Source organism: Pongo pygmaeus, chromosome 4 (genome assembly GCF_028885625.2).
Source record: "Pongo pygmaeus isolate AG05252 chromosome 4, NHGRI_mPonPyg2-v2.0_pri, whole genome shotgun sequence".
In the NCBI taxonomy this organism is placed as follows: Eukaryota; Metazoa; Chordata; class Mammalia; order Primates; family Hominidae; genus Pongo; species Pongo pygmaeus.
In genome coordinates, this window is record NC_072377.2 from 70,952,575 (window position 1) to 70,968,783 (window position 16,209).

Genomic DNA, 16,209 nt, shown 5'->3' on the forward strand with positions numbered 1-16,209 from the left:
ACTGCAGCTTTTCTGAAATTCCTAGGGCAATAGTTATTCTTATACCTCACACTTAACGAAAACAGATCAAAACACAAATGGGTAAAGCTGACATTTGTGTTAGAATAACTGAATCTCATTTATTTAAAAAAGTAAGTCATCTGCAAACTGGGTAACAAATTGCTAATGGTATCTCAACCATCACAAAACATACGTTTGGTCTAACAGTGAAGAACCACTGAATTACAGCAGAGGTAGGTAGAGAGGCACTCAAAAAATGACCAACAAATAGAAAGCTTCAAAGAAAGGCAAATATTTAAGCTGGACCTTGAAGGAGAAGGAAGATTTCCACTATTAGAAAAGAGAGATATACGCACTCCAAGCAGAAAAAAAAAAACAAAACTACATATATGCTTGGCAAAGAAGAGTAAAAGGATTTGGCATAACTGAAGATAGGCAAGAAGTCAGAAGGCCTCAAGAACCCATGGCTTATGGTGGGGAGGGCACATGAACGACACTGATAATTCCACACTAGTGAAATAATTCAAGGTTGCAGACCATTTCCTAAGCACAAAGTTACTGCATACAGCAGACACAAAATATTAATAAAATACACTAATGTATACCTCTGGTAATTATCTACTTAAACTTACAACTAAGTACCTACCCACATTTAAACTATCTACCTGCTGCAAAGTCTTTTCACAGTGGAGGCAGGCCGCGGAAACCTCTGACAACAAAATAGTCATATCTTCTTGTTGCTGCCTGAGCCAAATCAATTTTTCACGAACATGAGCATCAACAACACTTAGAGCCATTTCTTCTTGACGACACAGAGTTTCATGTAGATCATAAAAATAAGCTCGAATACATGACCGGGCATTCTCTGCAGTCCCTGGTACCTAAGAAAATGAAAATAAATTTTAAGCAACTATAATGTTAATAAAGATTTTACCTGTGAAATATTTAAAATTTCAGTCTAGGCAACATGGCAAAACCCTGTCTCTACAAAACATAGAAAAAATTAGCCAGGCGTGGTGGCATGTGCCTATAGTCCCGGCTACTCAGGAGGCTGAGGCGGGAGGATTGATTGAGCCCCAGAAGTCAAGGCTGCAGTGAGTGGTGATCACATCACTGCATGCCAGCCTGGGTGACCGAGCAAGACGTTGTTTAAATACCATGTATATTAAATTCCAAAATATAAATCTCCACGCTAGATCTTTCCCCTAATGCACAGACATTGGAAATTCAACTGTTTATAAATGACATCTCAAGCAAAATGGAATGCCCAATCTCCAGTCTCCCCTAATCCCAAACCTAATTGCCTCTGTCTTGGTAAATGGCAACTCCATCCTTCAGGATGTTGAAGCAAAAACAACTGGAGTCATCATTATCACCTCTCTTTCATAGCCCACTAGTCCCTCAGCAAATTCTGCTGACTTCAAAATACACCCAAAATCTGATCATGCCTCATCACCTCCAAGTTACCTATCCAATCAATATTAACAATTAATCACTAAGACCTATCTATTCTACTTATTTAAAATCTCAAATCCATTGACTTGTGTCCACTCTCACTACCCTAGTGTATTATAGGCCATAAACATCTCTAGAATTTTAACTAGAAAACTTTAACAACATCCTAATAGGTCTACCTGCTTCCAATTTTGTTACTCCTCCAATTCATTTTCTACATTTAAAACAATCTTTCTTAAGGAAAATCTGATTATATCATTCCTATGTCAATTCTTCAATGGCTCATCACTGTCCTTAAACTAAGTTCTGAACTCTTTAACACGGCTGACAAGATCCTGCATGATTTGGCTTTGAACTCTCCATATCCTCTTTTCTTGTCATGTCCCATTCAATACTTAAAGCTCTAACTACAGTGAGCTTCTTTAAGTCTCTACAATATCTCCAATCCTCACTTCCAAACATTTTAACATATTGCTCCCTTCTTGGGACAACTCATTCCCCGTTCTGCTCTTTTCCCTGACTGAATTTCTTCAAATCTCAGTTTAAACATCATTTCTTCTATAAGGATTTCTCTGACCTCCATAAATCATTGCCCCTGTTTTGTGATGCCAAAGCACCCTGTACTTCTCTTCCATAAAATAGTTACCATATTTCAAACTCTGTCTTTTCCATGATGAATGAGTTCCTGAAAGACAGAGACTTTTAAAAAACTTTCTAATGACTGGAGCAATACTGGCAAATTGTAATTGCCCATTAAATACTTAGTAGAAGGTGAAAATATGAAAAATAAAAAAGAATGAGAAAGTGAAGAAGAAAAAAAATCCATACATGTTCTGTGTGAGCCATTCCAATTCCATCTTCCACGATTTGTTCTCCTCCTTCAATGTGCTGCACAATTCCAACTAATTTTCTGGAATAATCTGAGATTTCCTCTGTGAAGGTCCGTATGCAGTGAGCCATATCTAAAATTGATGCTCGGATCTGATTAGCTTCTGGTTCCAATACTGAATGCTATAAAATGTAACATAATTAGAGAAAAGAACTCATAGTATTGACTAATAATATAAAAAAACTATTTAAATCCCTATTAATACAAAAAAGCATCAGCCACAAATGACTTTTATGACACAGAAAAATACTAATTTACTTTCACTCCTTTATAAGAAAACTGTACTGCAAAGAAGTAATTTAAAATTTGGAAGTCCATTTATTGCTAAACAAGAAACCAAGAGATTATCTCTAAAATTATATCCTAAGTAAGAGCTAACAGATATAAATATTGTCAAAACAATCTGGTGCATTATGAAAACATGCAAGCAAACAGAATGTTTGTTTCCTGCTCGAAAGCTATTTTTTTGTGAAGAATCATGACGCCTCTTTGAAGTTTTTTTTTTTATAACATTCAGAAATTAAATATCTCATTTATTTTCATGCTACCAAACCCAATCATTCATCACTTAACTCTTCTTCAATCCCTACTTTCAGAATAAAGAACCAGGTCAGTGAAAACGAATACTGAGCTGGTAAAGTAGCTACACTGATCCAACTGATTAATAATTAAATTCATACCTTGTGACCTTGGTGTTTTCCATATTCTTTGCAGACACAGCACATGAGTGGGCTAGTTTGACAACCTTCTTCCAAGCAAACAAACTCAATGGCATGCACCTGGTGCTGAGAGCACATGGTTTTCTCATGAGGTTTATCAGCTAGAGGAACTCGCCTGTGCTTTGCTAATGTCTTTGTAGAATGAGTAACTTGAGAACACTCAGAGCACAAATGAGTTGCACACACAGTGCAATATACAGAGGCAAGGTGAGCTTCATCTTCATCACAACGAATGATGCTCTGATAAACAAAAAATTAATGCCTTAAAATTGAACCCAATCAGTATAACATGACAAATTTTTAAATATAGAATCCCATAATCTTTTTTGCTTAACTGAACAATATTTACATATGAAAATATATTGGTCATTAAGAACGAAGGTCATTCAATACTCATCTGAGAAGCATTCATTTCTACGGGTAAGAAGCTATTTCCAAGATTAACTGGCCAATATATGTTATGAATTTGAAGCCAAAAATAAAACTATTCTCATAGATTCATATTCAGTGCAAAGATCTCTTCCACCAAATCCCCTCACTTTACACAAAAGAAACTAAACCATAGAGAAGTCAAAAGTCTTTTTGTAAAACTACAAAAATCTGATATTAAATACATCCCCATAGCTTTAAATATTAGTTGTCATGATGATGTATAGGAAGGACAGAAGCATAAATGCTATTTAGAAAATGTAGGAGTATGCATCAGAATTAGCTGTAAGCTTTTAAAAACATAGCTGTCTGGAAGAGAAATTCTTATTTCAACAGGTTGTGGATGAACCCTAGACTTGTATATATTTTTCTAATTATACACCATGTATTTTAATAGCTCCACAGGTGAGTCTATTGCACAATCACGGCAGAAAACCACTGATTTAAGCAAATAAAAAAAAAATAGGCTAGGCTCAGTGGCTAACATCTGTAATCCCAGCACTTTAAGAAGGCTGAGGCAGATGATCACTTGAGGCCAGGAGTAAGAGACCAGCCTGGCCAACATGGGGAAAGTCCATCTCTACTAAACATCCAAAAATTAGTCAGGTGTGGTGGTGCACGCCTGTAATTCCAGCTACTCAGGTAGCTGAGGCACGAGAATCACTTGAAGCCAGGAAGTGGAGGCTGCAGGGAACTGAGATCACGCCACTGCACTCCAGCAAGGGTGACAGAGTGAGACTCTGTCTTAAAAAATAACAATAAACAAATAAATAAAACCTATATGTAAGCTTCTAAATATTATTTCTAGTTTTCAGGAATTATAAAAAATAACTAATTATGAAATAATTACTTTTATTTCAAGTAGATAAAAAATTACATGTCAGATAAGAATGCTTTGAACACTTTTACTCAATATTAAAAGGCCATAATTGGAAGGGGAGAAATTTAGTATAAATTTTTTCAAAAATAAAAATGTTTAAATACATCAATGGTGTTATTCTTTATCACATTAAATAAAAAATGAATCCAAAGTGGAAGAGTTTTGTTTGCAATTATGAGAAATGAACATAATTTTATGTTCCATAAATTTTATGTACCATAAAAATTCAGATCTTCTGTTTCCCAGACCTGACAAATAAATAAATTATAAATTATAATGTCAACATTAGCTAACAGTAATGTCTTTTGAAATAAAGATTGAAGATTTAGCACAGAAAGAACTGCATAACTTTTAGAAAACAGTGTTGCAGTTTGAAATTCATTTCACTGATTCACTTTAGTATAAAGAAATCATCATCTAATAAAAGAGAAGCGAAAGCAATCCGACATTTTTTTTCCTTGATACAAAATATGTGGTTTGCAAGCTGATCACCAAAATCATTAACTGATATTTACTCCAAATATATTTTTATCCATAACAGCCTACGAAAGCCATGTCCTATAGTACATATGTGCAGCTATGCAAATAATACATAAGTGCTAAAAATATACTTTTACATTATTAAAATCCAGTGTTCATGGATTCTGATATTTACTAGACATCTACCTGTATGGGTAAAGACAGTACATCTATACAAAGTTTAACCTTTTCTTGAAGCTATAACAGTAACAATTCCCTCAGAAGCTACTGCTATCTTTAAGGCATTTTTCCTTCTGTATTAAATGGCCTCTTACATCGAGTTTTCCTTTCTCTCACTGAGTTTTACTGTTGACTAATTTACTTTTGCATCCTCTGCTCTACTGTTGCTTACATATCTTCCTTACTATTCCATAATCTTCTTCCTCTTTTCACTTTATTCTTGGTAGAACTGAATTATGATAAGGAAAAAAAAGTTCACACATAAAGCATAGTTTAGGCATAGGATTTTCAAATAATTCTAGTTTTTTCTCTTGGGAATAGTGTTGGCCTTCAGAACTGTAATGTAATGAGAAGCTGTGTTTCCAGAAATTTACCTGCTGAAATAAATGAGGTAATATTGTGCTAATAATGGCATCTATTAAAAGAAAAATTCATGCTCGTAACAAATATTTCACCAAGTATGATCAATACCTCTCCAGATATCCCAATGGATTCTTCTGCAGCTCCATACTGACCAATAGGCCCATTCTGCAGTCGTTCCAAAAGCTCCAATAAAGCAAAATTTTTTTTCAATCCCCAGACACCTGAATCGCCTAGAATAAATATAAAAACAAAAACTAAATCTAACAAAATGGACTATTAATCATTTTACCCATACCTCAAAAGTAATTTCTAATACATATAGTTCAGTAGTTAATAATGTCTAAATTTTTAAAATTCAAAATTTCCCCATTTTTTAATACCAAAATAATTGCTTTGTTAATACTCTCTCTTAAAAAACAGAAGAATCCTTCAGCCTTCCAAGTAGAAACACACTTTAAAATTTATTATTTTTCGGCCAGGCGCTTTAGCTCACGCCTGTAATCCCAGCAGTTTGGGAGGCTGAGGCGGACAGATCACTTAAGGCCAGGAGTTCAAGACCAGCCCGGTCAACATGGTGAAATCTGGTCTCTACTAAAAATACAAAAATTAGCCAGGTGTGGCATCAGGCGCCCATAATCCCAGCCACTCAGGAGGCTGAGGGACGAGAATCACTTGAACCCGGGAGGTGGAGGTTGCAGTGAGCCAAGATCACACCACTGCACTCCAACCTGGGTGACAGAGCAAGACTCTATCTCAAAAAAAAAAAAAAAAATCTAGATACGCATAAAAAAATTATGGTGGTAAAGGCTGCACAACAATATGAATGTACTTAATGTCCCTAAACTTAGAAATGGTTAAAATGGCAAATTTTATGTTATACATATATTTTGCCACAGTTTTAAAAAATTATTTAAATCTCTTTTACTTTTTTTTTTGAGATAGAGTCTTGCTATGTTGCCCAGGCTTGTGTGCAGTAGCATGATCTCTGCTCATTGCAATCTCCACCTTCTGGGTTCAAGCGATCCTTGTGCCTCAGCCTCCCAAGTGGCTGGGACTACAGGTGTGTGCCACTACGCCCAGCTGATTTTTTTGTATATTTTGGTAGAGATGGGGTTTCGCCATGCTGGTCAGGCTGGTCTCAAAACTCCTGGCCTAAAGTGATCTGACTGCCTCAGCCTCCCAAAGTGCTGGGATTACAGGTGTGAGCCACCGTGCCCAGCCTATTTTTCCATCATTTAATTTTACAAGTCCTATTTTGTCATTGACTTTTACTATATATGCTAAAACAAGCATTTTCAAATACTTTTTGCAGCAACCTACCTTAAGTAATACATATAACATTGTAACCCAGGACAACATACACACTCTTCCTGAACCTATGAATAAAAGTCAGATCCTTTAGCAGAAGGAATATTTGTTATGGTAAACTCCTATGCAACAAATAACATCTGATATAGCTGCCACCTAATACATATTCATTAAATGAATAAATATATAAAAGGTTGATGGAGTCATTGCCTGCAGGGCTCCCCTTCCTCCTGGCTCTTAAAAAAAAAAAAAAAAAAAAGCCATTCTGTGTTGTGGTTCTCCCAAAAAAACTGGACTGAACATATCTATCCTCAGCCTTGCCCCTAGAAGGCTTTCTCCTTAATTTTTAACACATATTCTACAACAAGCTGAGTTCTATCTATTTACATAAAGGTTAAGAAGTACACTAAGTGATCATTTAAAAATACAGTCTTGACAATTTTCTAAATATCCAGTCACTATATAACGAATATATACAAATAAACTTCTAGCATTATTACTAGGTAGTGCCTAATATTTATCACTTAATTCTGTAAGTGTCAAAACAACTCTATAATCTCAATGGCTTAACACAACAAAGATTTATTTTTTGCTCATGCAACATCTCAGGGATTAGGGAAGACAAGAGAGACTCTGTTCCCCACTGACCACAAACAGGGACACAGGCTACCGAGCCTCCAACCATCTGGACCACCTCACTGTAGCAAGGAGAAGAATTTACTTTGAAAATCACAAACCTTCTCTTATTAACTTCTACCTGGATGCTAACACTTCACTTCTGCTTACATTTCACTGATCAATGAACATCACACAGTGATGTGTAAGAGGGCAAGGAAGTGTAATTTCACCATATGAGCAGAAGAAAATCAGGAATATTGCTGAACAGTATTAATAACTACTCACATTCTTCTTGGACTAGAGACAAATTCTGATTCAGGATTCAGAGAAGTCAGAGAGGAGGATGGATGTATTCAGTCTAGTTCCCTGTCATAAATTTCTAGTTTTGTTAAACATTGAGGATAGTAACTCTTCACATTGTGGTATTAATGTAGAGAAGGTAAAGTGCTCCTCAAAAAGGTAGAAGAGCCAGGTGTGGTGGCTCATGCCTGTAATCCCAGCACTTTGGGAGGCTGAGGTGGATCACTCGAGGTCAGGAGTTCGAGACCAGCCAGGCCAACATGGTGAAACCCCATCTCTACTAAAAATACACAAATTAGTCAGGTGTGGTGGCAGGTGCCTGTAATCCCAGCTACTCAGGAGACTGAGGTGGGAGAATCGCTTGAACACCGGAGGTGAAGGCTGCAGTGAGCTGAGATTGCGCCACAGCACTCCAGCCTGGGTGATGGAGTAACACTCTGCTTTTAATTAAAAAAAAAAAAAAAAAAAAAAAAAAAAAAAAGGTAGAAGAAAGGTTCTATTCTCTATTTGAAAAACATTACTATTTCTTTAAGCATAGTTTTTTTGTTTGTTTGTCTGAGACCGAGTTTTGCTCTTGTTGCCCAGGCTGGAGGGCAATGGCGTGATCTAGGCTCACTGCAACCTCCATCTCCCAGGTTCAAGCGATTCTCCTGCCTCAGCCTCCCGAGTAGCTGGGATTACAGGCATCCACCACCATGCCTAGCTAATTTTTACATTTTTAGAAGAAAAGGGGTCTCACCATTTTGGCCAGGCTGGCCTTGAACTCCTGACTTCAGGTGATCCACCCGCCTTAGCCTTGCAAAGTTCTGGATTACAGGTGTGAGCCACCTCGCCTGGCCTAAGTATAGTTTTATATAAAGAAATAGTATGATATATGCATATCTCACAGAATAAAAGACCAAATAAAAGTACAGAGACTTTCCCAATCCCTATTATTTCTTGGCTACTGGTAAGTTAATGCTATCTATAATGTTATTATTGTCCTGTATTAGTTGTCAGGCAAATAGACTATTTATATACATCAAAGATCACCAAAACCTTAAAAATCCTTTTCTTTCTCCAGAAAATATTTTAAAACCATGTTTCTTAGCATTTCAAAGTCTTCCAGCCTAAACTTATAGGTACTCTTGCTTCCTTTTTTGGTGGATAAATTATTTTGAATGTGTTCCACTTGAAAAATAGTATGAATATATTAAACTGTCTTAGATAGTGCAACTGACCTGGAAAAAAAAATGGCAACCTTCAACTCTTTTGGAGAAAACTCCCTTATCAAAAAGAGTAAACTTACAGAACTTATGTTTGTAAAATAACTGTTCAAATGTTACTAAATGCTATTATTTCCAAATCTGGTACCTGAAAATAACTTAGTTTGAAATATATAAAGAAAAGTTTTAAAAGTATACAGAAAACTGCAAAAAAAATCCACAAACCCTTCAAATTCATTTTAACAGAAAATAAAGAGTAATTATCACAAGCTACAAACACTTCTGTCCTTGATATTAGTAATAAAAACATGCTGAGACTCAAATGACTTATCTGTATTTTCATTATTGGCTTATTTATTTGTAGAGAAAACACTGTTCTATTGGGTTTATGGCTTCAGGCAAATGATTCACTCTGTGATACACATTCTTATTTATTTGAATCAGGGTAGCACGTTTTTCTCAGGTGTCTTAAAGCTCTTTACAGATAAGTATTGAATATAAATATCTCAGAAGATAAAATAAAATTAGTAACTAAGAGTGAGATAGTTTATAGCTTGAAGATTATTGACCTTAATAGAAACTTAGGCTTTCTGAAACTTTCTGGGAATTTTATCCTTCTAAAAATCAAGTGGAAGGAAATTGTTTTCTATGACATTTGCATTACATGAACAATTTTCAATCTTAAATCCATACAAATACTTTTCCTACCTAGGTCTGTTACTTGTCGATCAAATGGGCAACGGATTGCTCTTCCATGAAGAGGTAGGCGAGTGAGACAGTCATGACAGACAGTATGGCCACAAAGCAAAAGGCGGGGAACTTTGTCTCCTTGCAAAGAAAAGACATCTTCACAAACTCCACACTCTAGCACCTAATATTTGAAAAGGAAGGATGTGCTCTTTAAACAATTTTAAAAGCATACATATTTTAGGTATATAAGAAAATTCACCTAATATATTGAATCAACATTGTTACTTTATTCGTCTATGAAAAAAACTATGTAGGTTGTAAAATCTTACATCACTTTTAAGTCATTCCATTTCACAGACCCTGTCAAAATTATATCATAATGAAATATCTTTGAAATACTAAGTGTTAGGGGCAAAGATGCTGCAAATTAACATCTTTGTGTTATCTTTTGAAAATTATGATTTCAGTCATTACATCTGAATCTGTACAAACAATATGTAATTCTACTGAAGGTGGGTTCTTAAGCAATTTCTCTGCAACTACCTAACCCATCATTAATTTCAACACTAATAAACTATCATTAATTTCAACAAAAATAATCTAAAATATGTGCTGAGATAACAATTACCCCTGTAAATGATAAAGAACTTAAGAAAAGACTACAAGTAACTTTCAAGTATCTTCTACTATCTAATGTACATTAAATAATACAAAGGCAAAAAAGCAATCATCTTAAACTTAAATTTCAATTCCTGTTCTCTATCAATAAATATAGCTCTGAATTAGAAACTAGTTTGTCTTTCTAGCTCTAGTTACAGACACATGACTTGCACAAGGCTACACAGTCAGTCAAAAGAAAGGCCATTTATCAGCATATTCTGATTCTCAAGTCCATAAGTTTATGTTTTACAAATAGTCAACAAATTGTATTTATAGCAATAAAGCATTTTCAGCACTTATTTCTAAGTATATTTGTAGTGTTTCATACCTTGCATTAATTTTTTAAAAATACCCACACTGTACTATTCAATCATACCTCAAACTCCTGTCATTCAAGACCTGCTACATCTGGTCCCTGTCCTATTGCTTCACTGCCATACTCTTCTGACCCTATGCTCCAACTATATCCAACAGCTTATAGTTCTCAGAACATGAGAAACTGTTTCATGTCTCTTCATGCTAACACTGAGGAAAGGACTATACTTGTCCTTTGGGCCCCCATGTACTCTGTATAAGCATCTACCGTAACACCCAGAACACTTTAATACCTTGGTCTTTTAGCCCGTCTTTCCCTGTTGGACCAAAGAACCCTCAGGAACTGGGTATTTTAAATACCAAGTACCTACTGCTTACATAAAGTCCAGTAAAATAATTTAAAAACAATTAAGCTCACCATCATCAAACACACAACACAAGGTAAAAAACAGAAAACCCAAGGCAGAAATCAGACTAAATCTACTATGATTTTAAACCTAACTCTACAATTAACTTGGACTTAGTGCTTGAGATGCAAGTATCTTTCACCATACAGTGATAATTCATAATTGCTTTGCATCTTATTATGGTTCAAAAGAAATTTAAATTTAGTCCTTCAATGTAAATAAGGGTTTAGGAAGAGAAAAATGAATAAAAATAAGAAACATAACATTGTTCACAGAAAAGAAGATGAAAATTCTTTACGTGAAAAGATGTTCAATCTAACTCATAATAAGAAAAATGCAAACTAAAGCTAGGCACAGTGGCTCATGCCTGTAATCCCAATACTTTGGGAGGCCGAGGCGAGTGGATCATCTGAGGTCAGGAGTTCGAGACCAGCCTGGACAACATGGTGAAATCCCATCTCTACTAAAAATACAAAAAAAATTAGCCGGGCATAGTGGTGGGCGCCTGTAAGCCCAGTTTACTCAGGAGGCTGAGGCAGAATAATCGCTTGAGCCTGGGAGGTGGCGGTTGCAGTGAGCCAAGATCACGACAACACACTCCAGCCTAGGTGACAGAGTGACACTCAGTCTCAAAAAAAATAAAGAAAAATGCAAATTAAAGCTACATCAAAATACTTTTTTCAGATTAGATCAAAAATGTTGGTAACACTTTGTTAGTGAAGGTGTGGGAAAGCAGACCCTCTCATACATTACTAATTGCTATGAAATGTTTATTGAGCAATACAGCTTCTATGGAGGGCAACTTGTCAATACTTAACAAATTTAAATAACTCAGTAATTCTAGTTGCAGGAATTTATCCTACAAGCATATTAGACACGTGTGACAAAATCTGTATGTTATTCCTTAAAGCATCATTTGCATTAGCAAAAAATTGGAAACAAAGTAAATATACATCAATATCAGCTTGGAAAATAAATTGTGGCACATTCATAATACTATAAAACTATACAGGATAGTGAGAAAGATGAAGTTTTTCATGTATACACAGAATGATTTCATATGATTAAAGCAAAAAGAAAAATAATAGGATATATTCATTTTTGCATAAAGGTGGGGAAAGAGCAAATTTTTTTTATATTGTTGTATAAGCGTACTGTCTTCCCGGAAGGATACATAGGACACCAGTAACATTGGAACACTGGTTCCCCATGAGAAAGGCAAACAACTGGGGAACAGCTATCCATGTATAATTCCATCTATTATTCATATATACACATACTTCAATTTATCCTACATTTTTTAAAAAGGGGAAAGTTTCACGTTATCAAATTCATTTAGGCCAGGCACCGTGGCTCACACTTGTAATCACAGCATTTTGGGACGCCAAGGCAAGAGGACTGCTTGAGGCCAGGAGTTCAAGACCAGCCTGGGCAACACAGCGAGACCCTGTCTCTACAAAAAAAATCAAAAACTGAGGTGGGAGAATCACTTAAGCCCAGGAGGTCAAGGGTGCTATGAGCCATGATCGTGCCATTGCACTCCCACCTGGGTGACAGAGTGAGAACTTGCCTCAAAAAAAAAAAATTCAATTAAATATAGAAAAAATATTCACAGGCCGGGCACAGTGGCTCACGCCTGTAATCCCAGCACTTTGGGAGGCCAAGGCGGGCAGATCACGAGGTCAGGAGATCAAGACCATCCTGGCTAACATGGTGAAATCCCATCTCTACTAAAAATACAAAAAATTAGCCAGGCGTGGTGGCGGGCACCTGTAGTCCCAGCTACTCGGGAGGCTGAGGCAGGAGAATGGTATGAACCTAGGAGGCGGAGCTTGCAGTGAGCCAAGATTGTGCCACTGCCCTCTAGCCTGGGCGACAGAGTGAGGCACTGTCTCAAAAATTCACAATAGAATTTGATATAAAATAAATGCAACATTTTATAAATGCTGTATTATGATACTCTAATAAATTAAATTTGTTTATGACAATAAACTCCAAAGAACCATATTAAAATTGTTTAGTTCATTTCAATCCTGAATCTCTGATCCCATCACTATACAAGATTTAAAAGAACTTCTTTATGCTGTTAACGTATTTTTCAAAAAGCACTAATAAAATTCCATTGATTAGCAAACCAAACACACATCCAAAAATAAAGTTACTAGACTATTTTGCATCAACTCGGTAAATAATACAGCAAGAAAATATTTCCTCAGTATCTATAAATAGGAATTGTGGTTAACAGCAAAAAGCCCTAGATAGGAAAAAGCTCTTAATTTTACACTTCAAAAAATGCCCAAAAAGCTTCAAACTTATTACTTGTAAATCAAACTGTAATCAATCAGATTATATTTTATTTTATATTGTTATTTATTATTATTTTATTATTTTTTTTGAGAAAGGGTCTCACTCTGTCAGCCAGGCTGGAGTGTAGTGGCCTGAGCATGGTTCACTGCAGCCTTGACCTCCCAAGCTCAGGCAATCCTCCCGCCTCAGACTCCCAAGTAGCTGGTACCACAGGCATGTGCCACTACGCCTGGCTAATTTTTTTTAATATTATTTGTAGAGGTAGGGTCTCACCATGTTGCCCAGGCTGGTCCCAAACTCTGGGGCTCAAGCAATCCTCCCACCTCGGCCTCCCAAAGTGCTGAGATTAAAGGTGTGAAACTTTCTGTGATACATTTTTAAATGTCAGTTATTTCACAATATCAGATTTTTTATCTTTTATTTTTCAGATGGAGTCTCACTCTGTCGCCCAGGCTGGAATGCAGTGGCACAAACTCAGCTCACTGCAACCTCCGCCTCCTGGGTTCAAGTGATTCTCCTGCCTCAGCCTCCTGAGTAACTGGGATTAACAGGCCCACATCACAATGCCTGGCTACTTTCTGTATTATTAGTAGAGACGGGGTTTCGCCATGTTGGCCAGGCTAGTCTCGAACTCCTGACCTCAAGTGATCCGCCCACTTTGGCCTCCCAAAGTGCTTCCCAGGCACTTTGTGCTTTACAGGCGGGTGCCACCGCGCCTAGCCACAATATCAGATTTTTATGTTACCGTTTTCCTCAATGATAAAAACCATGTCATTATCAACTTGTTCACAAGCAAAAGGCCATTTTACACAGTATTAGCATTACATACTTCAACTTTTACCTTCCAATAAATACTTCTTGCTTTCATCTATAGAAATGACAGTGAGGTTTTTTTAGTTTATGCTACTGTACCTACTACAAATTATGGCATGAAGATTTTGTCAGAAAGGACTATTTTATGGCACATTTCAGGAACATTTTACATGTTAAGATGAAAATGAACAAGGTGAGCCTCCAACGTATCAAATTCTGTGCTGTAACAAACTGGAGTTACATCAGGCTTTGGTACACTTTTGAGACTGTAAGGCAAACAGGGTAACAAAAAAATAGATACTGCAATGATACCCATTCCAATTATGAAATAAAACTTAAACTTCAAGTTAATTCACAAAGTACTCTGCAAGTATTCTCTACTTAGTAAAAGCACAATTCAATAAATAAAATCTCAATCACACAACATGCCTAATAATGAGAGCTCCTTTGCATATCAGATATGCTGTGTACCTGTAGAATAACTTCATTAGTACCTAAAAGTCATCTGAATCAAAAACCACCAATATTGACTGATACTAAATTGTGGGAAGAAATGTCTCATTTGCTGTTATATAAAACCAACATTATCTGAATAATCATAGGTGTCTACTTTTCAAGATGTTAAAAAAAACTTCATATACTACCTTGATCAGTAATTCTTAACCCTGGTTGCACATTAAAATAACTTCTGGTAATTCCTAAAATATACTGATGTCAACCTCATCAGAACTGGAGGAGGAGTGCATCAGTAGTGTACTAAAACTCCTCAGTGATCCTAATATGTAGCCACGAATGAGAATTATCAATCTCTTAGATTAGAGATGCTCCTGAAGGTTACTTTATAAACCAATGAGATCAGTTCTCCCCTCCAGATCTTTCCGTGCACAACAGTGGAAGGGAAAAATGAGTGCCACATATTTCAAATGATTTTTTAACAAATTCATTCTGGAGCACGTATACATGGTAGAATCTCAAAGTTCGAGCATAAGAAAATTCATAAACTCTATCGTTAATGCCCAGCTATGACAATGTTGCAGACTTGTGAAAAGTGTTAATAGACTGTACTACTAACAGGGGAGAGGGCAGCTCAGCCAATAACAGATGTCTGATTACAGACGCAGTAGAACAGCGAAAAGTACAGACTTTAAAGCCGGCCAACCCGGGGCTCTGCCAGACACTGTGTTTACCTAAACCTGGGTTTCCTCCCTGTAAAATGGGAATTAACATCTACTTCATAAGTAGATATTAACGAGCTAAAACACCTAACGTAGTACGTAGTCACGATGATGATGACTCAATTTATAATACTAAGCCAATTAATGTCTGTTGAGTTTAACTAGAAGCAGAGGACCTGGAGAAAAGACCGGTCTAGGTCACTGCCACTGGCCCGCAAGCTCCTTTTCACAAATGTTCCGATGATGACATGTCATGAGCAGAAGACCAGGCAATTTCAGGCCATAGGAGAGAAAGGATGCAGAGGAGAGGACGAGACTTGTAACGCCAAAAGGGGCCCAGAGGCCGCGCATCCCACCTATCGAATCCTGGGCCGCGGCGATGCCGCCAGGTCTCCAGGATGAACCGAAGGGAGGCCGATGGTGGAGAACAGAGCACGCAAGGTCCCTCACCTTCACTACAGCTGTCCCCCGGCTGCCCTGCCGGCCACTGTCTACTCCCGCTCCAAGCTTGTTTACAACCAGGGTAGCCATCCTCGCAGGAGCAGCGCCACAGAAACAGCCTTCAGGAGTCCTCAACTGAGAGGCGGGGTTGAGCCACCTACCCAGAGGCCTCTGCGCACGCCACCGGCGCACAGGCGCAGTAGGATACTAGGCGCCGCTTAGCCAACTCTTACTCCTCCTCCCTGCGGTCGTGGGGTGCTTAATTGCACAGCGTCGCGCATGGGCACTTTTGTTATTTTTCATTATGTAGTCTGCAGCTGCTGGAGGAAAGACAAGAAAAAAAAAGAAGGGATAAAACAGAATTAAAGTTTTGGGGTGAAACTCCAGATTCTTTAATGATTTTTCCTCTCGAAACGCAAACCAGCCAGGGCGTAAACTGAGGGCGGTGAGGGGTACGGGCATCTCCCTGCATGCAACGCGGTTTTTGGATAAACTACAAATCCCAGCATGCCACTCTGTCTCTCTTTTAAAAAAAA

The 16,209-nt window shown here is 37.2% G+C and overlaps 1 protein-coding gene across 2 annotated transcripts in view; it reads right to left on the reverse strand.

Annotated features, from left to right (window-relative positions):
* The window catches only part of TRIM23 (tripartite motif containing 23), a 34,812-nt gene extending 18,891 nt beyond the window's left edge, over positions 1–15,921 (reverse strand). For both annotated transcript variants that reach the window (XM_054487512.2, XM_054487513.2), the window contains exons 1-6: positions 15,683–15,921; positions 9,574–9,736; positions 5,543–5,664; positions 3,025–3,303; positions 2,284–2,466; positions 666–881 (exon numbers count right to left, since the gene is read on the reverse strand). In XM_054487512.2, the coding sequence (XP_054343487.1) occupies positions 666–881; positions 2,284–2,466; positions 3,025–3,303; positions 5,543–5,664; positions 9,574–9,736; positions 15,683–15,763 (1,044 nt within the window). In that variant the 5' untranslated portion in view covers positions 15,764–15,921. The remainder of the gene's footprint in view (positions 1–665; positions 882–2,283; positions 2,467–3,024; positions 3,304–5,542; positions 5,665–9,573; positions 9,737–15,682) is intronic.
* Positions 15,922–16,209: the final 288 nt, after the last annotated feature.